Source organism: Hermetia illucens, chromosome 3 (genome assembly GCF_905115235.1).
Source record: "Hermetia illucens chromosome 3, iHerIll2.2.curated.20191125, whole genome shotgun sequence".
Taxonomy (NCBI): domain Eukaryota; kingdom Metazoa; phylum Arthropoda; class Insecta; order Diptera; family Stratiomyidae; genus Hermetia; species Hermetia illucens.
This window is the reverse complement of record NC_051851.1, coordinates 134,060,766-134,087,552: the sequence shown is the minus strand read 5'-3', so window position 1 is coordinate 134,087,552 and position 26,787 is coordinate 134,060,766. Positions and strand designations below refer to the sequence as shown.

General features: G+C 42.8%; 1 protein-coding gene across 4 annotated transcripts in view; it reads right to left on the bottom strand.

Moving 5' to 3' along the window:
* The window catches only part of LOC119650693 (alpha-tocopherol transfer protein-like), a 60,056-nt gene that overhangs the window by 1,678 nt on the left and 31,591 nt on the right, over positions 1-26,787 (bottom strand). For all 4 annotated transcript variants that reach the window (XM_038053672.1, XM_038053670.1, XM_038053669.1 and 1 more), the window contains 2 exons: positions 15,549-15,728; positions 5,512-5,606 (listed from right to left, as the gene is read on the bottom strand). In XM_038053672.1, the coding sequence (XP_037909600.1) occupies positions 5,512-5,606; positions 15,549-15,717 (264 nt within the window). In that variant the 5' untranslated portion in view covers positions 15,718-15,728. The remainder of the gene's footprint in view (positions 1-5,511; positions 5,607-15,548; positions 15,729-26,787) is intronic.

The following is a 26,787-nucleotide window of genomic DNA, read 5'->3' as shown; positions in this document are numbered from 1 at the left end:
AGGCCGTAGAAGCAGCAGAAATCCATCATAATCACAATGTCATAGGCGACGATATAGCGGGAAATAGCTTAAGGTCGTCGGCATAAAGAGGGGGGGGGGGGGAAGTCGTTGATGAAAAATTAAAAAAATAACAGCCAGAACGGGGACGCCAGAGGAGGGGGAAAAGGAGCGGGAAGTCCAGCCGTCAAAAGAGACGCGACAGGATCGGTTGGAAAGGTAAGAGGCAAGCCATACAATAAGTTGTATGGGAACCCTTAGAGACGAGAGTTTGGATAGAAGTATCTTGTGATTTACAGTGTCGAAGGCTTTAGCGAAATCAGTGCAAGTGGTATGTACTTCTTGCCGTGAATTTACACATTTGGCGACAAAGTTGGTAAAGTCAAGCAGGTTGGAGGCAGTGGACCTACGCTTAACAGAGCCGTGTTGCTCTTTCACTATGTAGTGACCAAAGTGGGCAGAGAACCAATCACTGACATATCTATCCAAGATTTTGGAACAAGACAAGAGGAGGGAAATGGGACGATAATTCTCGGCAAGCGTACGATCGCCATTTTTGCCTATGAGGGTGATGAGAGCCTCTTTCCACAAGCCGAGAAAATCATTCTTTTCGAGGCTGTTGTTGAAAATAAGAGATAAGAGAAGTGAGATGGACTTACCAGTTTTGAGCAAAAAAAGGTTTGGGAGACCATCGTAGCCAAGTCCGATATTGCCATCAAGTTTGCTAATGAGGTACACGACAAGGAGAGGGGTAAGAAGGGGAATGGTAGGCAATACGGGGTAGGCTACATCCACTAGCGGAGGGATTCGGAGGAAGGAAGGGGAATATAGACTGAGGAGAAGTAGCGGCAGGGTAAATCACAAGATAGTTGGGCGGAGTTAGCTGAGAAGCCAGAGACTTTAATGGGCAGACGGGATATTGGCAGGACACCAGAAGCTGCGAATGTGGGACCAGAAAGGTTTTAGGTTTCCGCGCTTTAGTGAGTGAGTCTTCAACAGTGGTTAAATATTCATTTTACGTATTAAGGATTTGACCGAGGAACGTAGAGATATGAAAAAAACTAAGTGAGCATAGGTTCTAGAAGAAAGGAACTTCTTCCTCGCACTGCCTTTTTGACGTAGTTTTTTGTGGACTTCAGTGGTGAACCAGGCAGGGTAAGAACGTAAGCACTTAGGAGAGGAGAGGACGTAACAAGGAAGAAGATCAGATAAAATAGTATAGAAGATGTTGAGTGCTTGGTCATACGTAAATGGAGAAAGGAAAGGAACTCAGTTGATTACCGCCAGGGTTCAGTTCAGACCTTCGAAGTTCGCCTTACGAAAGTTGAATTTGGTAGGCTTGCGCGTGACAGGAGAGCGGAGTCGGGATATCCGAGCATCGAACTCGAGAGCAGGATGATGGGCGTTAGGGCAACGTAAGACGGGGCATGAAGGGATTGGAAGAGGGAGATTAAAGAAGACAAGGTCAAGAGTGGAATTTTCCTTCTGTTTTTCACGTCATGACCACATTGCCTCCTACAGTGTGCTGCAGTGTACCGTTACGGTCTTGAATGAAGTGCTCTAACGCACTTCAATGCCCTGATCCAATATGGATTGTTGCGCCAACGATTGTTATTATTATTATATATTCCAATAAATATTAACTAATTTAAACTTTTTATAAACAAGTCGAAAAGCGGAAGCTCGACGCTTCAGACATAAAAGTTTTTGTGTATTTCTTTATTATTTATTTGACTGCAGAACTATTCTATTTGTGCGTAACTCGTATTATACAGTGAGAAAAATTGAAATCCGGACACCGTCGTACGAAATACAAAAGGAATCGTATGTGTTTTGTTTTACTTACAAGAACGTAACGTACAGTCATGTGGATATAATGCAAAGAAAATTAAAAGGAGAAAGTAAAACCTTTGCTAAAGACGAATCAAAATCGTAATAATGACATTAAAAACTCAAAAAATTACTAGTTAATACTCCTTATGGAAAATAGGACCTTCGCGAGGCCCACAGGTTTTAATATCATTATTACGATTTTTTAGCTCTACCTGGATATCAATTTTGCCTACGAAAATAGTTTTCTTTGTCATTCGCCCACGCAAGGGTTATTTTTATCCTTTTTCGTTAATTTTCTTGACATTGTATCCAGCCAGGGTCGTAGACTCGTTCGGGTCTTTGGTGAAAATTACGCAGGCTCACCTGCTATCCCTGTTTTCCACTGAAATTTCTATTTCGGGCCGCTTAGAAAACTTGGGGCTCGGAGGAACCTCTCCTTTTCCACCCCCCTGTCGTCAGGACTGTATCCAACAGACTATATGTTATATTCTTATAAAAAAAAATGAAAAAAACTCCTTCAACTTCTCTTTCTGAACACTTATGTATTTCGTATGACGGTGTCCGGATTTCAATCTTGCTCATTGAATATGCATTTAGTACGCCAGACTTCTCACTTTAGTGTGATATTGCCATTCAGTGTTTTAAGTTGCAGTCAATAAACACGGAAGAGACAACTTTGAGCTACTAAAATTTGTTACCAATAGTACGATTGTCAAAGGTGTCAAAGGTGGTTCTATATACCTCGAATTCAAGCTTTTCACTGTTATTCGTTATTCGTAGGTCCAAGAATGGTAGAGATCCGTGTTCTTCCTTTTCCATTGTATATTGAATATTCCGGTGTGTCTTGTTAATTTCTGTTAGCGTGTTGTCGACCTTGTCCTTTTTCACTATGGCAAATATATCATCGACATATTTGAACCAAATTCTCGGCATTATCCCCTTTTCTTCAATTACTTGATCTATATATACCATAAACATTTCCTTCACCAGTTGTGACATTGGGTTGTCCATCGAGACTCCTGCTGTTGTTTTGTAGAATTTCCCACGAAATGTATTATAAAATAATTTTCGCTCATACATAGTGACGCCAATTTTGTGTATGTTTTCACTTTTGCCAGCGTTTCGAGCGAAACAATTTTTGTAAGCTGAAATAGGCTGTATTGACAGCCAACAACCGTGTGCGGATTTCATCGTCATAACTGTTATCGGTTATTATTTTCGACACTATATAGGAGAAATTTTCAACGGTCTCAAAGTTGTAATCTCCTATCTTCATTGTTTTCGTTTGACCAGTGCGATTCGATGTTGTTGGTTTTGGTTTTGAAACTGACGTTGCCATCATGTACTTCGTCTTACCTTCATTAATGTACAGCCCAAGATGTCGCGCTGTCTGCTCGATCTGGATGAAGGTAGACTGTACATGTCGGGTTGTTCTTCCCATGATGTCAATATCGTCATCGTAGGCCAGTAGTTGGGTGGAGTTAAAGAGGATGGTGGTCTTGCATTTACATCGGCATCGCGAATCACTTTCTCGAGGGCCAGGTTAAAGAGGACGCATGATATGACATCCCCTTGTCTTAACCGTTGTTGATGTTGAATGGTTTCGAAAGTGATGCTGCGGCTTTTATCTGGCCTCGCATATTGTTCAGGGTCAGCCTAGTCAGTTTTATCAATTTCGCTGGGATATCGAATTCTCTCCTGACCGTGTACAGTTTTACCTTGGCTATGCTGTCACAGGCGGCTTTAAAGTCGATGAAAATATGGTGCAACTGATGTCCATATTTCAACAGTTTTTCCATCGCTTGTCGCACAGAGAAAATCTGATCTGTTGCTGATTTGCCTAGAGTGAAGCCTCTTTGGTATGGGCCAATGATGTTCTGGGCGTATGGGGCTATCCAGCCTAGCAAGATACTGGAGAATATCTTATAGATGGTACTCAGCAACGTGATACCTCTATAATTGCTGCACTGCGTGATATATTTATGTATGAGACAGATAATGCCTCTTTGCCAATCGTCAGGCATTGGTTCGCTGTCCCATACTTTGAGCATCAGTTGATGAACCGCTTGGTGTAATTGGTCGCCTCCATATTCAACCAATTTGGCTGTAATTCCATCGGCTCCTGGCGACTTATGGTTTTGAAGCCCTAATGCTTAACCCCAACCATTTCCGATGCAAAAAAGTTCCATTTTTGAGTTTTAACAACACCGCATCGTTACATAAAGGAAGTAGATAAGGGGGAAAGACGAGGAACCAAGACGGTGCGATCATCGGTAGTTATGCACGTCATCGAGGGGGCCATCCTGTGACGAGGCCAAATCTGGAGCTGGTACGATAAATGGATAAGTCGCACACGAAAGCGATGTATGCGAGAGCTTTGAAAAGAATGCGACAAAATTGATGAACACAGATGAGGGGAACTGTGCATCAAAACTGATCAAAAAACTTGCCGACAAATATAGGGACCACACCACCCACTAGTTACTAATAACTAGTGATCATTAAGGCAAACATCACAAGATTATCATCTCTACCTGTATGTGGACCTTGTTATCTTTTACAATTTGTACTCACATATAACTTTTAAAACAATTTGTACCCACATATGTATCTTTGACCTTGGAATTTTCTTATTTAAAAACAGAAAAAATTTCGCAATGATTTAGTAGCTAATGTACTGAGGAAGAGAGTAAGTAACTTTCGAAATACGTATCTACAAATTATAATAATATATCGTAGTACGAGAAGCTACATAGTTTTATTTTATATATAACAAACTCTTATTAGCTTTATTTGAGTAGGTATCGGTATGAAGGGTATTTTTAGGCCCGCACTGAAAATTCGTCCGTGAAAGAAATTATCAGCCCCCAAACTACCGGCCTTTCCAATAAATGTCAAAGTTCTTCTGAAAGTACTAACCAAGACCTTTCATTTGATACCCCACGCGACTATATGTAGTGAAAAAATTCACACCCCTCCCTTTGTCATGGATGGGGCCACAAAACCTTAATAAAAATACTAACAAGAGGATACATGCAGTCAGCAACTGAGAATAAAATATTAGTGGCTCATATCAATTGAAATTTAATCGATGATTTTATTGCTCATCAGCTAATCTCCTATTCGGTGATTACAAATGATAAATAGTATTATAAATTACAATAGTTGTGTTGATTCTCTAGCTTTGGATTTAGTTCAAAATTTGTTATTGATTCTGATGAAAATGTAATTTGAAGAATTTGTTGAAAGAGCACTTCATTCCGTTCATAGACAAAAGCAAACTATCATTAGATAGGCAAACCAGCCTATTCGAAACAGTCAGGCCAAACACCTAGAGATTAATTTCGAGTGCAGAAAACCACAATGGCCAAAATTCAATATCTTTAATCTTTAATCTTTAATCTTTTATCTCTAAATTTTTTTCACTGCAAAAGATAGTTAAATCTTTAATTTTCGCCTCCGTCCAATTTCGAATAGACAAAAATTAAAAGCGAGCAATTTTTCGAAATTTTGAAAAATGAACCTGGACCCTTGTTGTTTGACGCACTTAATTCCAGAGCGTACGCAACTGGCTAAAATATCTAACTCTAATAACTTATGTAGGTTTAAAGTTCATTTAAGAATTAGTCAAGAAACCTTCGGTCTCATTCCACACTAATTAAAAACCATAAATGTACTTACCAACTCTTTAGCACTTTCTGGATAAAATTTACATGGCCGTAAAAATCTCACAAGCCACTCTTCATTTTCAATAGGCACATAGAGATCATTTTCATCTGAAAAAGGAGTAAAATGTGGAAAACATATTCATTAGACGAATTCAAGTACGAATAAAGAATATAAACATGCAAACAACGATATAATGATAGTTCTCAGAAAAAAACCGACTTTCATTAAGCCGGTAATGGACATCAAGGTAATAATCAAATAGAATGACGAGAAACACGTAAAACTTGAATATAATTTACGCAACTCACAGAAAATGTTGTATCTTCTTAACTTTATATTTATTTCCAAGTATCTTCCCTTGCCATGTATGCATATAAAATAATTTTGAAATTACGGATGTTTAGCAGTATAAGTTTCACTACACAAAGTCAACTTCACACTCAATTTTGTTGCTAAGTATGCATCAGTGTTGAAGCATATTTTAGCAATTATTTATTGCTTGTCTAAGCTTTGCTATTTTTTTATTACGTTTATAAGATGCTTTTAACATTGATATGTAGAGAAGCGTCTCTTCAATTAAACTTTGTGATCTTGTGTTTAATATAGGTATTTACATCAAGTTTTTTTTCTACGATGGGTTTAGCAAGATACTAACTACATCAAAAACACACTTCAACAAGTCAAAGTTCGAATGATGGCGGCATGGCATCATAAGGTAGTGGATGTCTTATTCATCATCCACGCTACAACCGGTATCCGGTCTAATTGCAATAAAAGATACATACAAAATTCAAAACCAAGCCTAAATCCACTAAGTTCAACTTCCGTAAAGCCAATTTTGACGGTCTGAACTCAGCTTTAGCGTCTTTCAACCTGGGTACATATATTAAGTAACTCATCGTATGATCAAGCTCTAGACACCTTTTACAATATTCTGTCCCTTCTTCCCCTCCCTGCCTACGTTCGTACCCAACTTGGTTCACAACGGAAATTCTAATTAACATTCGCATGAAACATACACTGCGGAAAAAGTTCCGGGCTTCTAAGAATGACGCCGAGCTTGCTCACTTTAAAACTATACGCTCTACTGTGAAGTCAATGATCAGAAAAGTGTGTAAAAGGTACTTATTGAGCATCGAAGCCGCCCTTGCCCGCGGTAACTTAAAACCCTTTTGGTCTCACGCTCGCAATTCCCGTAATCCCACTTAATCTTTCCTTTCTTCTATCAGTTTCGCTGACTCCACTGCCAACTTCCTATAACAATCCTGCGACCTACTCTGCACCTATTTCTCTTCAGTATTTTCTCTCTCGAGTCCTCCACCCTCTACACCTCTCATAACTGCAGACTGCTCCGAATCTCTGGCCACTCCTCTCCTTACGCCTTCCTTGGTTGAGTTCCTCATTAGTAATCTTGACCTCAATGTCGCACCTGGCCCCGATGCGCTTCCTAGAAAACACATTTCCCTCCCCCCAGAGTATAATCTACAACAAAAGTCTAGATGAATGCTACTTTCCCTGTCTCTGAAAAGAGACCCTTATCATGCCTATCCTCAAGAGCGGAGACCCTTCTCTTGCGGTGAACTACCGCCCCATTTCTCTTCTGCCCTCTTGCTCCAAAATCCTCGAAAGATACATCAACGACTGGTTCACTGCGTACTTCGGTCACCTCATTGTCAAAGAGCAGCATGGTTTCGTGAAACATAGATCTACGACTCACAACTCCGCACCCTCAATCTACCCTCCCTACAACAAGGCCGTATCTTCCTTGATATGTGTACTCTTTTCAAACTCTGCAATTGTTTGATGGACTGCTCCGTCAACTCGGATATTACTTTCCGTATCGCCTCGTCTCATAACACACGTAGTGCGGACATTTTTAATGTACTCTTCGCGGAGCTCGAGATTTACTTCCACTCTCCGATCCTACAACGCCCTACAGCTTGGGTCCTTCGATTCTACTTCCTTTTCTAGTTATAAACGTAAAATAAGCCATTCACTTGCCCCTCCCTCTGGAGACAATATGTAATAAGGAATTTGTTTTCTGTGTATTGTCCCCATTAAATAAATAAATTCCCTTGTCGTAGACCGTTGCTGGTGTCGAATGCTGCTTTTATCTGGCCTCGCACATTGGTCAGGGTCAGCCTAGTCAGTCTTATCAATTTCGTCGGGATACCGAATTCTCTCATGGCCGTGTACACTTTTACCCTGGCTATGCTATCATAGGCGGCTTTAAAGTCGATGAAAAGATGGTGCAACTGACGTCCATATTCCAACCGTTTTTCCATCGCTTGTCGCAGAGAGAAAATCTAATCTGTTGTTGATTTGCCTGGAATGAAACCTCTTTGGTAAAGGGCAAATAATGTTCTGGGCGTATGCGGACAAAACACGTTTTCAGTTCAACAAAATTGGCACATTGTGACCTTCTTATTGATGATGGGATTTACAACAAACTTCTCGGATTTATTGCCTTGATTGTACTCTATATTGATTAAGTGACTTCCAAAACGCAGGAAATCGATGTCATTGTAAAAATAGGTTTATTTTCAAAGTCTCGATTTTAGGTAAAGACGTCATCATTTAAGGGTTTCCGATTTGATATATTCTGGTCTAAAATGTATCCCACTTCAAAATGCTGACGTCTTCGTCACCTTATTTTCAGTGTGGATTCAAAGTTATACGTATAGTTAGTTTCGTAAGTTGTTCAGCATCATCAAGAGCCAGTAGTGCACTATCTGGTCCATGCGCAAGGTCAATTTACAGAAAACTGTGCATATGTTATTGCGAAATATTTATGTACAGACTTGGAAAATTGGAACTTGCAAGGACGAATGGAAGAAGTTTTATGGTTTTTTATGTAAACTTCATATATTCCACATAACATTTTTGTTATTCATCTCGTTCATTGTATGTGCAATAGTGTAATGTATCTATTATATTTTATTTTAGTGCAGAAAAAGCATTCAATTAGAAATACATTTTTGACCCAGCGTAATCTTGTTAAAACCAGCCAGATTCGCAGTGAACTTCGAAATCAATAGTTTATGATATACCACCTTTATTTGAATAAAAAAGAATGGATTTCTAAAATGTATTTATGGAATAGCAACCAATTCGTTGTCTAGGTCAGCCCATGAACCCCAGAGTTATTTATTTTTACATGAATCCTTCTCTTCTATGATTATGCGATCGATTGAATAAGTTTTCTTGAAATCAATCCAATACAAATCGTTGAATAAAGCAAATATTAAAATTATTTCTCCAATCTATATTTTTGTAAACAAAAATTGTTTTTAAATGTGATTGTTCAAGGCGTAAAAAATTTCTATATTTAGTTGTGGTTCAGGTTCTAATCAAAATCAATTGCCCTTCAAAACTCCTTGTCGCGTATTATTGCGGACATATAAAAAAACACTATGAACAGAAAGTTTAAAGAACAATTTTCTTTTTAGTCAGTTAGTTGTTAATAAAATGGGAAACCGACCCCTTGGTTTACCTACTCTACTTTTTTTCGGCCTGAATAATTAATATTTACCAGAAGTCTAAAACCCTTTTCATAATGGATTGATGCTTGGCACAGATTTGATTCAGACTTTGATGTCTTCAGCTTCTCCGAATTCGTGGCATTTATAGTTTTGGCGAATTTTAAGTTTATATTTGACTTCACTGTTTAATGTGAGAAATAAGGAAACACGACAGAACCTGTCGTATTTATCTTCAAACAGATTACTCATGGTTACTTTGTTGTTTTGTAAGTGATATCTTTATGTTTGGATTTCCAGCCCAAACCATGTTTCACAAATTTGAGACGACCTTAGTTTAAGTGTGCCATTTATAACCTCCAGAAAGGGGGTGATACCACGCGGTCCGGAATAAAAACTTCAGTGAAAAAAAAAGGATAATGAGGTCAGCATAATTTTCACGACGGGCTTATTTTTCGCACAATTTGATGGCTGGTTACCTCACATAGCCATACTCGGCAAAAAACTTCACACCTCCCTGGAGAAGGTCCTCCCTGGAGAGGGTCTTCTAATAATAATAATAATCGTTGGCGCAACAATCCTATTGGATCAAGGCCTTGAAGTGTGTTAGAGTACTTCATTCAAGACCGTAACGATGCACTACAGTACACTGTAGGAGGCAATGTGGTCAGTATTGCGCTCGCCAGAGATAACTCGGGTGGAGGGTTTCCTAAACCTGACATAAAGTCATGCTGTCGTCGCACGTGTGGAGGTGTTTAAAGCTCTAACATTTCCTCCAAATTTCTTGTCAATACGTTCTGTTTGCAAGGAATGTATGTGTGACAGACACGCAAAGTTATTCAATTTACTTAACTGGAAAGAAGGATGAAGCAATCATGATCACGAACTGCAAAAAATACACTATCAAAGTGGAAGTTAATGGGCATACAGTAATTTCAAAATCGATGATGATCGCCGCCAATTTGAAGTGGAATATGCTAGTGAGACGTAATTAGGTAATTATGGTACTTGGAAGAAAGCCGCCAAATTGTCGTAGCCCAAAAGACAACGGAAAATTACTCATAGCTAGAGATCCTTGTACGCTGACAAACGATGACGAATTCAGTGTATTTAAAACAGCAGATGAAGTAGTTATGATTCCAGTGGAACCAATTGCAGAACGTAGGTAGGAGGCAATCATTGGTAAATGTGAATGAGACTAGTTCCCGATGGCTAGTGAACACAAAAACTCGTCCTTGATAAAAGGAAATGATTTCAGCGGGGGCATAGATAGTTAAGTCAAGGAAAAACTAGAAAACTCCTCAATTATAAAAATACCTAGTGCTGAAACAGCTCGAACTCAACGGAAAGTCCACCGCATCAAATAATACTTAAATGGCGGTCCGTTGACGATAGGGTTCGAGAGAAGGCATAAGTTTTTACGTTCACCTGCTAGCGCTTTCTAAGATTTTTACATCTCCATCCATTTAGGTAACCCAATAGTCACAATATTCTTCAAGTCAATAAATTACCAAACTTAAAGAAGATTCTAACGAAATTGCGACAACATCATATCAGTTCTCTATTTATGAATATGAAATATGGGAGAAAGTTCCTCTTCAATTGGTCCGGCCAATTATCTTGATCCCTTAGCCCTTTAAAAAGAAGTAGCTTTGGCGAAGCTTAGACCTGAACAAGGTACTTTTTCTCCTAGTTAAAAGAGGGTGATCCACGTCTGTGAACCACTTTTGATCATGCAGCTCCTAGGCAAGGTCATTTCTAAAGCAAACCCCTGCATTGCCTTATCACAGCAGCCTTTTCAGCCAGGTGACACACAGATAGCGGCAATTCTTTTATCTGTAATGTTAGTGTATAAGCCCCTTTACGTTCCGTGTTGGAAAATAGATCTCTTTGTAGAGATACTTCAAGTGTCTCTTGAGGAGGGCATGTAAAAGTGCCCTTGATTGGTAGATGATGCGGGGAAAAGGATCACATTGCGCGGGAATGCGACAAAGTCCCCAGCATGCTGTTTAATGGAAAGGAAAGCCTGGTCGCATACAAGTACTATTGACCGAACATAACGCTACAGGCGGCGCGGGTAAAAGAGTCGCACAACTCGCGATTGCGGTAGGCGTTCCAAGTGCATGCTATGTCATAGAATGGAGAAATACAATAACGAGCATTTATAGACATGTGATTGAACCAGAGCAACGTCCCAAGTACACCTGCAGGGAATGCGTTCCATGTCATGGGGAACTCAACCGAGATGAAATGCTATTGGCGGTGTTCAAACGATCATCATGAGTAACTGGAAACGACCAAGAGGGGAGACCTGTCCCAAAAATCTAAAAGGATGGCGAAATCTATCGTGAAAGTCCGCCCGCAAATATTAGCTCTATCGAAGTGCTCCATCGACACGTGCTTGCATGCCTTTGTGCTAGTCAGTCTCGGGAATGAGCACTTTGATCCCTCACGTGTCCATTAAAGATGTGTAGATCCACACCGATTCCTGAAAAATACCACGAACAGGGGATTAGGGCGAGCTTACCGAAATGCCATCACGCGAGCTAAGAAAATAACGGCTTAACTGCGCGTGTGGAGCCGTGAAAGTCCGAACCCGAGAGCCGCAATCATCCATGACGGATCGCAGCTTCAATCGATGCTTCTCCTGCGTCAGATGCATGGCGAGGCGCAGCCGTCGAGGTTGCCTCCCTGCCTTGGCATCCTCAGGTCATTCTATCGGAAGAAAGGTAGGGATGTCAGAGGCCGCGCCTCATCATACATCTGAGGCAAGAGAAATATCTTTCCTTTCAGTCGCGTCATTCGTGTCCGGAGTTTTACGGCTCCTTTTTAATTATTTTTAACTTTCAACTTTAGCTCACATGTTTATTCGTTAGGAGCACGCGAAGTCCCTTGCTGGTTTGGTATTTTTCGGCAAGACGTGTCGAAGGAAAACTTCGATGGAGCTTCAATATTTCAGGGTCAATTTGGTTATTCTTTTGTTTTTGGGATAGCTCTTCCCTCTTGGTCGTCTCCACTGACTCAATATGGCCGTTGGATCATTACCGATTGCATTTTGTCATTACAATGCCTAAAAGGAAGCTCCAAAAAACCAACTTAGCTATCTTCTTCAACCTTGTCTCGTTCACAAGCCCAACCGGCTCCTCTTGATCGGTTGCACCATTTTGTTCTCTCAAAACCCTGATCTAGATGCAGTCGCGAGGCCTTAAAATCACCATCAGCGTGTCAAGCCACCGTTGCTTCAGCCGGACTTTTGGTCTTTTCCCATCGACTTCGATGTTCAGACCAAATCTTAGCAAGTGAATTCTCGTTAGCGCGAATTATGTGACCCTACCATCGAAGACATCAGTCACTGCCACTGATAGTGCCTGTTTCATGGGGATCGGTCGACAGAAATGCTATTTTATTCAGTTCAATCTGGTACCGTGTTGCTTACGGCGATCATTCCATTTTTGGACAAGTTGCTCGAGATCATATTTGCTATTAAACGCCAGGAAAACAACATTTGCATAAAGCAGTGTATAGTGCTGGACGTTGGATGTTCCACGTGACAGTATGGATAACAAACAAAGGGTGGTGAGAAGTCGCTTTTTTGATGAACACCAATAGAGGCACAAAACGATTTTGATATGCTTACCACACTCGAACTTTACTTTTCGGATCGTGGTAGAGCAATTTAGCCCAGCGCACGAGTTTTTCTGGTCCTAGGTCTCGCGGTAGAGCATACCAAATGAGTGTGTGTGGCACACGGTCAAATGCCTTCTCTAGATCCAGAAATGGAATGTAAACAGGGCGATATTCTCACGGTATTTCTCTTTGAGCATCCGTGTAACGTGTGTGTAAATTGTGTCAGTAGTTCCGCAGTTCTTGACAACCCCGACTTGATTCACTGTGATTTGAACGATGTCGCGAATACGGCTGTCAAGAATGCGTTAAAAAAACTTCATGGTATGGGACAGCAAACGAATCGGACGGTAATTTGAACATTCTGCGGGATTACCTTTTTTTCCATATTGTTACAGGGGTGCTTTCTCGCCAATCCCTCCTGAATAAGTCGATTGAAGAATTCATTAAGTCACCGTGGGAGCCAGCACTTCCAGAGCTCAGATGCGATCGTCAGATCCTGCTGCTTTTTCTGATATCATTTGCTTTATTGCTTCTTCGACCTCAGTGGCGCTGACAGGTGGAATTGTTCCAAATGTTGGCAATGCTTGTGGCAGTGGCAGTGGAAACAAATTCTTTTCTCGACACCTATCCGTTGCGGCTCGTCGATCGCTTAGCAAAGTATCACTCTTGGCATTAACGCAACAAAAGTTTTCTATATCCTGTGTGTGTTGGTGTCGGCTTTTGACATCTCTCTCACCGTCCCAAGGATCCAATTTATTGTAAAGGTCTTTGTAATGGACCATTTGGATAACAGTGATAGCTTTGATAGCTTTGCTTTCCGATTGACATTCTTGTAAGTTTGTCAATTGGCCAGCGCTTTATCGCCCAGAGACTTATGGTAGAGGCATTTCTTTTGACCTTCATTTGAACATTGTCATCACAAAGCCAGGTATTTTGGTACCGCTTACCCTGGCATGGTGACCCCGAGGGTAGGATAGGCCGTTTTGTGGATCGAATTTTGAACTTGGTTCCACGGTTTTCCCACATTCGCGTAAGTGAGGTCATGTCTTCTTTTTTTTCGCGAAATCGCCACCATTTAATACGCGGCGGGTCAGTGCGATCCTCAAGTTGTTTTATCGGTGATTTGATTCGCAAGATATCAATCAACCGCCGATATAGAGATACAAAGGTTTTATAGTAAACAGCTTTGCAGTCAGTGACGATGATAAAATGTCGGCGTTTTACTATTCCCACTATAAAATATATGAAGATAAGATCGTTTGATGAACCATGTATTTACAAGTACAAGACGATGAGTGTCCGCAAAATCGACTATACGCTCGCTACCTTTATTACCTGCTCCAAAGCCCGACTTTTAGCAACACACCATCGAGTTTCTTGCAGAGCGCAAATATCAATGCGCCTTTTCCGAAGGGCTGTTGTGAGTTCCTCCGTCTTTCCAGTGAGGGTGGCAATATTTAGCTATACATCGAAGCAAAAGGAGCTGCTTAAAATAAATATACACAGAGGCGGATATAAACCCACGTAATGCAGAACCTCATAAGTTGCATCTGCACTCGACGAAATTATCGGTCATCCTTTTTACGAAAAAAAACTCTAGTGCCTAAGTTTAGAATTCTATACACAATCCCTCCTTCGAATACCCTGGTCTTTCGGCAATGTTTGCAAACATTCCGTTGAGCTTGGGATGAGCGATTGGAATATGTGACGAATTTTGCATGGTGAATTACATTCTCGCCTATACAAGTAAGTAATTTCGCCGTGATTATTTCCGTATTGTATCCAGATTAGGTGGTGTTTCAAAGACCGTCAGTCCCCGATTTTTTCCTTGTGTTTTTTTTGTAGCACTACTTCCTGTCCCCAATCTACCAAAACAACTCTGCGATTTCGACGAATTCAAGTTAGCAATCCGAGAAAAAATCATCCTCATCAATCGAGTTATGCTGGAAGAAATTGAGGCTAACTCTATCCAAGCGCTTGATGATTAATGTAAAAGTTACAGCTCAAACTGCATATAAGTGGGTAGATTTGAGCTTCATATCACTCGATTTAAGTCCACCCAACTCCTGGCCTATGCTAATGATATCGACATCATGGAAAGAACGATTCGAGACGTATAGCTGCTTTCGAGCATGGTGGCAACGTCAACACCAAATACCAACCAACCAACCAACATCAAATCGCACTAGTCAAATGAGAAGAATAAGGATAGGAGACCGATTCGAGGCCGTTGATAATTTCTCCTAACTCCTCCAAGCTCTTGCTGTACAAGACTATGATCTTGCCAGTCCTCATGTTTTCCTCGGAGACTTGGGTTCTTGGCAAGCAAAATAGCGAAATCTTGGCCGCATCCAAGAGAAGAATCTATGTGCAATACCATGACCGTCTGGTTGTGGATAAAATCCGGTTCAATCGGTTGCGGTGGGCGGGTCACTTAATCCGTATGGATGAGGATGATCCCACCCGGAAACTCCATAAGGACAACATCTATGGTAGAAAAAGAAGACGAGGCAGACCCTGCCTAAGATGGAGCGATGGCGTAGGTCAGGACGCCAGACAGCTTTTAGGGATATCGAATTGGTGGACCTCGGCGCAAAACCGGGATGTCTGGAGTTCCTTATTAAGGCAGGCCTAGACCGGATACCGGTTGTTGCGCCGTTAATAATGTTGATGATGATCACTCGATCTTTCTGAGGAAACCTCATTTAAATAAAAAAGTCTAATTAGAGAAAGTAACTTCAAGAACTTCCAGTAAAATTTTAGAAAGAAAAATCATCTACTAAACGATGTCTCACATTGGAAAATATTTATCTCTACTGTGGTATCTGCAGATAATGTATATTCCAATATTACTTATGATTCTTAGAAGAGAACGGCGTTCTTTTCCTTCTATTTCATTAATTTTTTTCATTCTATTCCAATATATATTTTTCTACAATTCACCTTCCAATAAGCGTTTTAGATCAGCTACTGCTTGTGCTTTAATTTCTGGTGTTTCACGTAATTCCCTTTCTGCAACTTCTTTGCCAAAAGGTGTTAAGTCATCTAATTCAAACTGAAGTGTATAGTCTCCCAGTTGGATTGAGGGGAGTGCTTCAATTTCTGACAGCATTGTTGGGACCTCTGTAATGAAAATAGATAAAAATTTGCATTAATGTCCTTCTCTTGTCTTAAATTTTTCTAGTTGACATGGTTTTTTGAAACACTATACCTATAGACTACTGCTAATGGAAAAATGGAAATATGGAATATTGGAATTAATATAGTTTTAACGACGGGAGGTACAGCTACATATTACCAATTATTTCTTTCCATCAGAAATATCGAGAATCGAGTACCTAATTTTTAATTTTAATGCTTAGAGACAAAAACTTTTGAGTAATCATTTAGTGGTCGAAGGTTACGGTTCAAGTAGTCTATCAATACCCTTTCAAATGCCAAACATATCCTTTCTTCTGTGTCTCTTTTCGTTGACGTCGATATTCCTATTTGTACATTTAGACCGGCCAATAAATGTTCAATAAACTTTCAGTGAACCAGATTTTTGGATATGGAAGTTTCACTTTTCAGCAACAACATAAAGCCTCCTTTTTTAGCGATCATAGATAAATCTCCCTCATTAACCCAATCAATACTATTCCAATTAATACCTTTGCAATACACATACGTATACAGATATTGACACCTTTGGAAGTATTATTATATTTAAAGTAAATACACTTCCACAACCGGTATTTCTTCATCTAAAGATATTCCCATAACAGTCACATACTTATTCCTAGAAGTATGACTAACAGAATCTGAGCTTCTCGTAAGTGAAGAATAAATATACGTCAAGAATATTAATGACAAGATAAACAACATTTTATTGAAATTGCATGTATTTTCAAGCAAAACGATTCAATAATGTGGGATGGTAAAGATACATCCGCAATTTTTATGTTGAGCGATGCAATGATAATGGTCACGATTTGTAAACAATGACTTATTTAAAAAATAAAATATAAATTACATTCATAGTCGAATTAGGTGAATTTCAGAACATAAGTAGTTGCCAGAATACATATGTAAATGGGCATATACTCCACATGATTGCATATTTGTGCAGTATGCACTTCATACAAATCATATAACCACTTACAGCTCAGATCATTCGTGACTTGATTTGATAATATGAGGGTAATCCCAGAATCTGGCTTTTTTAAAAATGAAGGTTTATCTATTTTTCTACATAGTCGACAATGGATTAATATTATTATAGAAGCTATGACGATTTCTGATTGTCCCCGCCATAAGAGCTCGCCGTTAAGTCCTTTAAGAATCCTAAAGCGCCTTCCAACTTAATGCGGACTATGGAATGGGTAGATGGTGGAAGTAATGCGATGACTTGACGAGGTGCCCTAAAGATACGCGGCGCAGAAAAATTAAGAAATAGTGCATACTTCTCAGAAATTCGTGGGGGTAATTCAAGCACATTGCCAGAAACTATCAACGATGCCGCGTAGATCTGAATGAAGCGCTATGCTTCACATGGGGGTTCATGGTGATGATATATATAATAATAATCGTTGGCGCGACAGTTCAATTGAATCTGAGTATTGAATTGTGTTAAGGCACCGTAACGGGAGGCCATGGCGTCAGCGTTGCGCTGGCCCGTGATTATTCCCCTCATTTGGCTCAGGTACTCATTCACAGCTGAATCGACTGGTATATATAGGTGAATAACGATCGCGTATGGTTATATTACCTCAGATCAAGACCCTAGCTGTTGGGAGGAAGACACCCCCGACGTAAGCATGAATATTTGTGACCAATTATAAATTATAAAGCCCGTGCAACAAAACCCATATGATTACAATTTACAATACTGTGGCGCGGCAGGATTCGCAGCATTCGAAATTTATTTCGAATGTTGCGAGCGAATAGATGGCGCGGATCTATCCACTTTGCGTGGCACACCAAGGGAGTGGAAGATCGCAGTAATTATGTTTTTCAGACCTGTCACTGAATTTAATTATTAAGTTGAAAATTGCTAAAGAATATGGAAGTCCTTTTTGAAAATAGAATTTGAGTTGAGTTTACTGTATAGAATTCGCGTTGAGTTTGCTGTATAAAATTCGCATTGAGTTGGCTTAAATATTTCAATAAAAATAATAATAAATGAGGCAATTGGGTGGGAGTAAGATCGGCGAAGACCTGATCAAGTCGCTCTGGCTGCGTCGGCTCCCGGAGGGCACCCGGGCGATCCTCGCTTGCGTCTCCGGTTCCTTGGAGGAACTGGCAGCGACGGCCGACCAGGTTCAGGAGGTGTACGTACGCCCAACCTTGGCGGCCGTTCAACCACCGTCGGATGAGGTGGGTGAATTGAGGCGCGAGATTGCTGCATTAACAGCCAGTATGGCCGAGATGCGGGCGACGTTGGACGCTCAGCGTTCGGGCGCCAGATCGCGAGCACGCTCGCGGTCTGCCATCCGAAAAGGGCGATCAGGTAGCAGGTCGTCAAGACAGTCCACGGACCCAGGGATTTGCTGGTACCACCGCAGATTCGGGGATAAAGCGACAAGATGTACGCTACCGTGTAGATTCTCTTCTACCGCAAAAAACTAGGTCCGCGGGGGGTTTTGGCGGCGGCCACCCAGAACGCAGCACCACGTCGCCTAACTATTTTTGACCCCCTCAGCAGGCGCAACTACCTCGTCGACACGGGTGCGGAGGTTTCGGTTCTTCCCGTACCCCAGCATCATCAACTTTTCCCTCAACCGCTCAAACTTGCGGCAGCAAATTCCTCCCGCATAAACACGTACGGGTATAGGCAAGTGGACGTGAGTCTTGGCTTGCGTAGGACGTTTTCGTGGCGTTTCATCCTGGCGGATGTCAGCTTCCCCATACTAGGCGCAGACTTCCTGTGTCACTATGGATTGCTGGTGGACTTGCAAAACAAGTCTCTTATAGATTCCACGACCAACCTTAATACGTCGGGACATATGGTATCTCACCCAGGCAATAATCTTTCCGTTCTTTTAGAAGACATTACCGACTCTCGTGTTCGGGCACTTCTCCAAAAGTTCAGCCAGATTACTACCAACTGTAGTCTCTCCAAACCAGTGAAGCACAATGTGCAGCACCACATTATCACTACTGGTTCCCCGATCTTCTCGAAGGTGCGTCCTCTACCATCTCAGAAACTGGCAATTGCACGGAAAGAGTTTGAACAACTCGTTCAACAGGGTATCTGCAGGCCCTCAAACAGCTGTTGGTCTTCCCCACTGCATATGGTCCCTAAGCCAAACGGCGAATGGCGCCCATGTGGGGATTACAGAAGGCTAAATGCACAGACTGTTCCTGACCGATATCCAATTCCACTCATCCACGACTTTGCGCATCACCTCGCGAATTGCCGCATCTTTTCGACCTTGGACTTAACCAAGGCTTATCACCAAATTCCAGTAGCTCCTGAAGACATTCCAAAGACGGCAATATGCACACCCTTTGGACTCTTCGAGTTCACCCGGATGACTTTCGGATTGTGCAACGCGGCGCAAACCTTTCAAAGGTTCATTCACTCAGTCCTGCGAAACCTCGAATTCTGTTTCGTATATTTGGATGATGTTTTGGTCGCTTCTTCCACTGAGTCTGAGCACTTAGCCCATCTCGAGTGCATTTTTCAACGTCTCCTTGAGGCCGGTTTAGTCCTAAACGTTGAGAAATGCAAATTCCTTCAACAACAGGTGAGATTCCTCGGCCATTTCATTTCCCCTGAAGGAATACAGCCCGACCCAGACAAGGTGCAAGCAATCACAAGCTTCCCGCGTCCAAAGACAGTGAGGGAGTTGAGGAGGTTCTTGGGCATGCTAAACTTCTACCGTCGTTTCCTGCCCAAGGCCGCCCATCTCCAGTCCATTTTGAACGCGTACTTGTCTGGCCCCAAAACTAAGGACACACGAGAGATCGTGTGGTCTGAAGAGGCTATCTGCGCGTTTGACAAATCTCGTCAACAACTGGCTGACGCTACACTCTTGGCATTCCCTCTGCAAGATGCACCCCTAGCCGTTTTTGTTGATGCCTCTGACATCGCAGTAGGTGCTGCCCTTCACCAAAAGGTGGACCAAGTTTGGCAGCCGTTGAGCTTCTTCTCGAAGCAGTTGAATCCCGCTCAACGGAACTACAGCACCTACGATCGCGAACTGCTCGCCGCATACCTGTCCATCAAATACTTCCGTTTCTCCCTAGAAGGCAGGCCGTTCACAGTGTTCACGGACCATAAGCCTCTCACGTTCGCTTTGAAACAGAAGCCCGACAAAGCGTCCCCTCGTCAGCTTCGACACCTGAGCTTCATAAGCCAGTTTACGTCGGACATCCAGCACGTGTCCGGGAAGGACAACATTGTTGCTGACGCTTTGTCTCGTGTCTCCGAAGTTAACATCCCCGCCTCACTCGATTTCTCGGCTATTGCCAAGGCGCAAGTGGATGACGCAGCACTTCAGAGCCTCAAGTCCAACCCCAAATACAAATTTCGGGAGTTGCCCATCTTCGGCTCAAACCTCTCGCTCTGCTGCGAAGACTCGGAAAAAGGACCTCGGCCATACATTCCGGCCACATTTCGCAAGGAAGTGTTCCACGCAGTTCACGACTTGGCGCACCCCGGCATCAGGACAACAAACCGGTTAGTCACCGGAAAATACTTCTGGCCCTCCATGAACAAGGATATCAATTCCTGGGCCAGAGAGTGCATCGCATGCCAAAAATGTAAGGTCTCCAGGCATGTTAGGAAAGAAGTGGGCTCATTCCCCCGCACTACCAAGCGTTTCCACACCATACACCTCGACATTATAGGGCCTTTGCGAGACTCGCATGGTTATAAGTATTGCCTCACAATCATCGACAGGTTCACGCGGTGGCCTGAGGCAATACCTCTGAAAGACATCACGGCGCAATCATGTGCTGAAGCCCTCTGTCGAGAGTGGATACCTCGCTTTGGCGTCCCTGCAGTGGTCATCACTGACCAGGGAATGCAATTTGAGTCCACCCTTTTCTCCGAGTTAGGCAAACTCCTTGGTTTTAAACGCCAGCGGACTACGGCATACCACCCACAATCCAATGGGATGTTGGAACGTTGGCACCGGACGCTGAAAGCCGCCATTATGGCACGCGACGACCCGTCCTGGACGCAAGTCTTGCCTCTCGTCCTACTCGGCCTTCGTACAACCCGCCGAGAGGAATTTGCTGCCAGCCCCGCGGAGCTGGTTTACGGGGAGAACCCAAGACTCCCAAGCGATCCGGTCTTCGACAAGAGATCGGGTCTCACGGAGTCGGGGTTGGTGCGTCTGCTGAGGGACAATCTCCGGCGCATCAAGGCGACACCACCCACTCGACACTCGTCCATACCTGCTTGTTCGCCCAAGGAACTGGACACATGCACGCATGTGCTGATCAGAACGGATGCCGTCCGGAAGCCGCTGCAGCCTCCATATGAGGGCCCGTACCGCGTTCTCGAGCGGGGAGAACATTTCTTCCAGCTCGAGATCGGTGGTCACAAAAAGGCGGTCTCTTTGTCCAGGCTGAAACCCGCGTGCGCCCCGAAGCAACGTCGTGTCCGCTTTGTGGATTAACGGCGAACGAAGTTCGGGGATCAGTCGCTGAAACCCCCTAGGTTTCATCTGGGGGCGGAGTGATGTGGCGCGGCAGGATTCGCAGCATTCGAAATTTATTTCGAATGTTGCGAGCGAATAGATGGCGCGGATCTATCCACTTTGCGTGGCACACCAAGGGAGTGGAAGATCGCAGTAATTATGTTTTTCAGACCTGTCACTGAATTTAATTATTAAGTTGAAAATTGCTAAAGAATATGGAAGTCCTTTTTGAAAATAGAATTTGAGTTGAGTTTACTGTATAGAATTCGCGTTGAGTTTGCTGTATAAAATTCGCATTGAGTTGGCTTAAATATTTCAATAAAAATAATAAGTAATCATAATTACTTAATTGGATTACTTAAATACAATGTAGCCTCGGGTATTCAAAGCTTAGGCAGTGATAAAAGACAGGCTGCCAGATTTCATTCTAAAATTTAGATATTCACCAATCAGGTCCGTCATTCATTGCGTTCCACGATCAGTTAACCGTTTTTTAGTATAATAACTCACTTTTGAGAACAATTGAAGAACAGGCTTGACGAGAAGGGGAGCAAGAAGAGCGGATTCCGCTCGGACCAGAATTTTTTCGGGAGCCGGGAATGAAAGGGGAGGATCCTAGAGGGCCCGTACCGCCGGGTTTTCTCCTTACAGGGGAGTTATCAAAAAATTTGAAGAAGGCACACAAATGGGGACGATTTTGAAATTAAATTTTTTTAAGTTGCTAAAATTCTAATTCAGGCCATAACTATGTGTTCTAAACAAAACTGCGTTTACACTTTCTTCTTCGAAATCACGGTTTGATTAAAAAAGCAGATGAGCAAGATGAAGTCTCAACAAAAAGGGCAATTTCAAAATCAAGTACAAACCTATGTATAAAAACAACAACAATCGAATACATTTTTATCATTCATTATCTTCAAAGTAAAAGAACCCCAAATCAATATGTTACTCCGTTTTCTGAAAAATCGCAATTTTAGAAACACTGCTCGTTCTGAGTGTAAATAGTGTCCTTTTTTTGAAACTTGCTATTTTTGAAGTCCATGTACGCCATAACTCTAAATCTGCTGTTCTGTACGAGATATCGTGTACACCGCAAAATAACTATTTCTCAAAGTTCCCTCGGAGATTCAATTTTTTGCAATAGAAATTTCAGGAAATATTGTTCGATTGTTCCATTATCATATGGAAATTTACTAAATAATTTGACACTATGTATCCGTAAAAAAAGCTTAAAAACCTGCCATTTTTTCACCAAACTAACCCTAGCCCTCCCTCCCTTAAACAGGATTTCCTCTCCTATATCAAAGATACGTTTTTTCCTGCACCAAACTCGTCGGAGCACTATGCTGACATATCTGATAAACACTCGTCCTGATTTTGAAGTAAATACTATGTAGGTCTGCTGCAATCAAGTTTTTGTTTGTTTTTACACTCATAAGCTGACTTGTAAGATTTAAGAACAGATTAATTTGAGGAGCCATTCTTCAAGTGTTATATAAGGTAAAGACATCAAACATAGAACAAATCTATTTTGAATTGTAAATTATCTAAAATATATTAAGAGCTTAGTGGTTAGGGCATTATAATTACTTATCTAAATAGGTGATACTCGCGAACATAAGCTCATATGAGGCTACGCATCATCGATTTGAGAGTATTTTATATGTACTCGATGGTAAATCATCACTTTTGGCGCTTTTTAGTGTGACAAAAATGGCTCTTAAAATTTATCTTGGAGACCTCAACACCATTTTCTTTAACGAAATGGGAATGAAGCACTGTAAGACGCAATTATATTACAGAAGCTATAGCCCCTTTAGAAAACCCAAAGTCAGAAAGTTTTCGAATCGATGCAGCATCAGCCCGGAAGAGTCCATCTATAATATTTGGAATCTATGCAAACCAAGCTGGCAGCTTATGATACCCTATGGTTCCCCAACGTCAATTTCGGCAGAAGTTATCGAACATTGCGCCCGCAACTAGTGCACGGTTACCCTGGCATAGTTGTTTGCGAACAAAGATTTTTGTAACTTAATAAGGATGCCGCTTCAACTGTAGAAAGAAAGAGATAGTTGCTGATTGTTGTTATTAATCATTTTTACAAGTTCTATGCCAACAGTATAATAAAGTATGATTGGCTTGGCCGCATTTATAAGAATAAAACTAATGAGGAAGGTGCTCAAATAGGGCAACCCTCAAAATAATCCTTGAGAGCCACTTCCTTTATTCAAAACATGAAGCCTTATATATGTGGCGCGGCAGGATTCGCAGCATTCGAAATTTATTTCGAATGTTGCGAGTGCGAGCAAATAGATGGCGCGGATCTATCCACTTTGCGTGGCACGCCAAGGGAGTGGAAGATCTCAAAAAAGTGTGCGATGAATAATTTTGTTTTAGGAGACCTGTCACAAATTATAGATATCAAGTTGGGAATTGAACAGAGAAGTCTTTTTGAGTTCGTTGAATTAAAAAGTAATGTTAAGTGTACATTAATGAAAATAACATATGAATTGTTAATTTAAAAATATCTTAAATATTTATAAGGATTGTTGAAATGAGAAGTGGTGTTAATTACTTAACGGTAAAGAAATTATTAAAATAAAAAGTAATTGGATTACTTAATTGGTGACCCCGGAACTTCCCAAAAACACAACCACCAGTTCAGCTACCTCAAGTTCATCTAGCACTTCGACCACCTCAACTTCAACAACGCCAATTCCAAGAACCCCAACGACGCCTCCTAGTCCCAGCACAACAACCACGGTCAAGCCTCCTCCGAATTGCCGCCACTTCGATGGACCCTCGTTCATCGGAGGAATCGTCCTTACCATTGGCCTGCTAGCCATCTCCTTCGTGGCCTACAAATTCTACAAGACTCCAAAGACTACTTCAAACGGAATTGGGTGGGAGTAAGATCGGCGAAGACCTGATCAAGTCGCTCTGGCTGCGTCGGCTCCTGGAGGGCACCCAGGCGATCCTCGCTTGCGTCTCCGGTTCCTTGGAGGAACTGGCAGCGACGGCCGACCAGGTTCAGGAGGTGTACGTACGCCCAACCTTGGCGGCCGTTCAACCACCGTCGGATGAGGTGGGTGAATTGAGGCGCGAGATTGCTGCATTAACAGCCAGTATGGCCGAGATGCGGGCGACGTTGGACGCTCAGCGTTCGGGCGCCAGATCGCGAGCACGCTCGCGGTCTGCCATCCGAAAAGGGCGATCAGGTAGCAGGTCGTCAAGACAGTCCACGGACCCAGGGATTTGCTGGTACCACCGCAGATTCGGGGATAAAGCGACAAGATGTACGCTACCGTGTAGATTCTCTTCTACCGCAAAAAACTAGGTCCGCGGGGGGTCTTGGCGGCGGCCACCCAGAACGCAGCGCCACGTCGCCTAACTATTTTCGACCCTCTCAGCAGGCGCAACTACCTCGTCGACACGGGTGCGGAGGTTTCGGTCCTTCCCGTACCCCAGCATCATCAACTTTTCCCTCAACCGCTCAAACTTGCGGCAGCAAATTCCTCCCGCATAAACACGTACGGGTATAGGCAAGTGGACGTGAGTCTTGGCTTGCGTAGGACGTTTTCGTGGCGTTTCATCCTGGCGGATGTCAGCTTCCCCATACTAGGCGCAGACTTCCTGTGTCACTATGGATTGCTGGTGGACTTGCAAAACAAGTCTCTTATAGATTCCACGACCAACCTTAATACGTCGGGACATATGGTATCTCACCCAGGCAATAATCTTTCCGTTCTTTTAGAAGACATTACCGACTCTCGTGTTCGGGCACTTCTCCAAAAGTTCAGCCAGATTACTACCAACTGTAGTCTCTCCAAACCAGTGAAGCACAATGTGCAGCACCACATTATCACTACTGGTTCCCCGATCTTCTCGAAGGTGCGTCCTCTACCATCTCAGAAACTGGCAATTGCACGGAAAGAGTTTGAACAACTCGTTCAACAGGGTATCTGCAGGCCCTCAAACAGCTGTTGGTCTTCCCCACTGCATATGGTCCCTAAGCCAAACGGCGAATGGCGCCCATGTGGGGATTACAGAAGACTAAATGCACAGACTGTTCCTGACCGATATCCAATTCCACTCATCCATGACTTTGCGCATCACCTCGCGAATTGCCGCATCTTTTCGACCTTGGACTTAACCAAGGCTTATCACCAAATTCCAGTAGCTCCTGAAGACATTCCAAAGACGGCAATATGCACACCCTTTGGACTCTTCGAGTTCACCCGGATGACTTTCGGATTGTGCAACGCGGCGCAAACCTTTCAAAGGTTCATTCACTCAGTCCTGCGAAACCTCGAATTCTGTTTCGTATATTTGGATGATGTTTTGGTCGCTTCTTCCACTGAGTCTGAGCACTTAGCCCATCTCGAGTGCATTTTTCAACGTCTCCTTGAGGCCGGTTTAGTCCTAAACGTTGAGAAATGCAAATTCCTTCAACAACAGGTGAGATTCCTCGGCCATTTCATTTCCCCTGAAGGAATACAGCCCGACCCAGACAAGGTGCAAGCGATATCAAGCTTCCCGCGTCCAAAGACAGTGAGGGAGTTGAGGAGGTTCTTGGGCATGCTGAACTTCTACCGTCGTTTCCTGCCCAAGGCCGCCCATCTCCAGTCCATTTTGAACGCGTACTTGTCTGGCCCCAAAACTAAGGACACACGAGAGATCGTGTGGTCTGAAGAGGCTATCTGCGCGTTTGACAAATCTCGTCAACAACTGGCTGACGCTACACTCTTGGCATTCCCTCTGCAAGATGCACCCCTAGCCGTTTTTGTTGATGCCTCTGACATCGCAGTAGGTGCTGCCCTTCACCAAAAGGTGGACCAAGTTTGGCAGCCGTTGAGCTTCTTCTCGAAGCAGTTGAATCCCGCTCAACGGAACTACAGCACCTACGATCGCGAACTGCTCGCCGCATACCTGTCCATCAAATACTTCCGTTTCTCCCTAGAAGGCAGGCCGTTCACAGTGTTCACGGACCATAAGCCTCTCACGTTCGCTTTGAAACAGAAGCCCGACAAAGCGTCCCCTCGTCAGCTTCGACACCTGAGCTTCATAAGCCAGTTTACGTCGGACATCCAGCACGTGTCCGGGAAGGACAACATTGTTGCTGACGCTTTGTCTCGTGTCTCCGAAGTTAACATCCCCGCCTCACTCGATTTCTCGGCTATTGCCAAGGCGCAAGTGGATGACGCAGCACTTCAGAGCCTCAAGTCCAACCCCAAATACAAATTTCGGGAGTTGCCCATCTTCGGCTCAAACCTCTCGCTCTGCTGCGAAGACTCGGAAAAAGGACCTCGGCCATACATTCCGGCCACATTTCGCAAGGAAGTGTTCCACGCAGTTCACGACTTGGCGCACCCCGGCATCAGGACAACAAACCGGTTAGTCACCGGAAAATACTTCTGGCCCTCCATGAACAAGGATATCAATTCCTGGGCCAGAGAGTGCATCGCATGCCAAAAGTGTAAAGTCTCCAGGCATGTAAGGAAAGAAGTGGGCTCATTCCCCCGCACTACCAAGCGTTTCCACACCATACACCT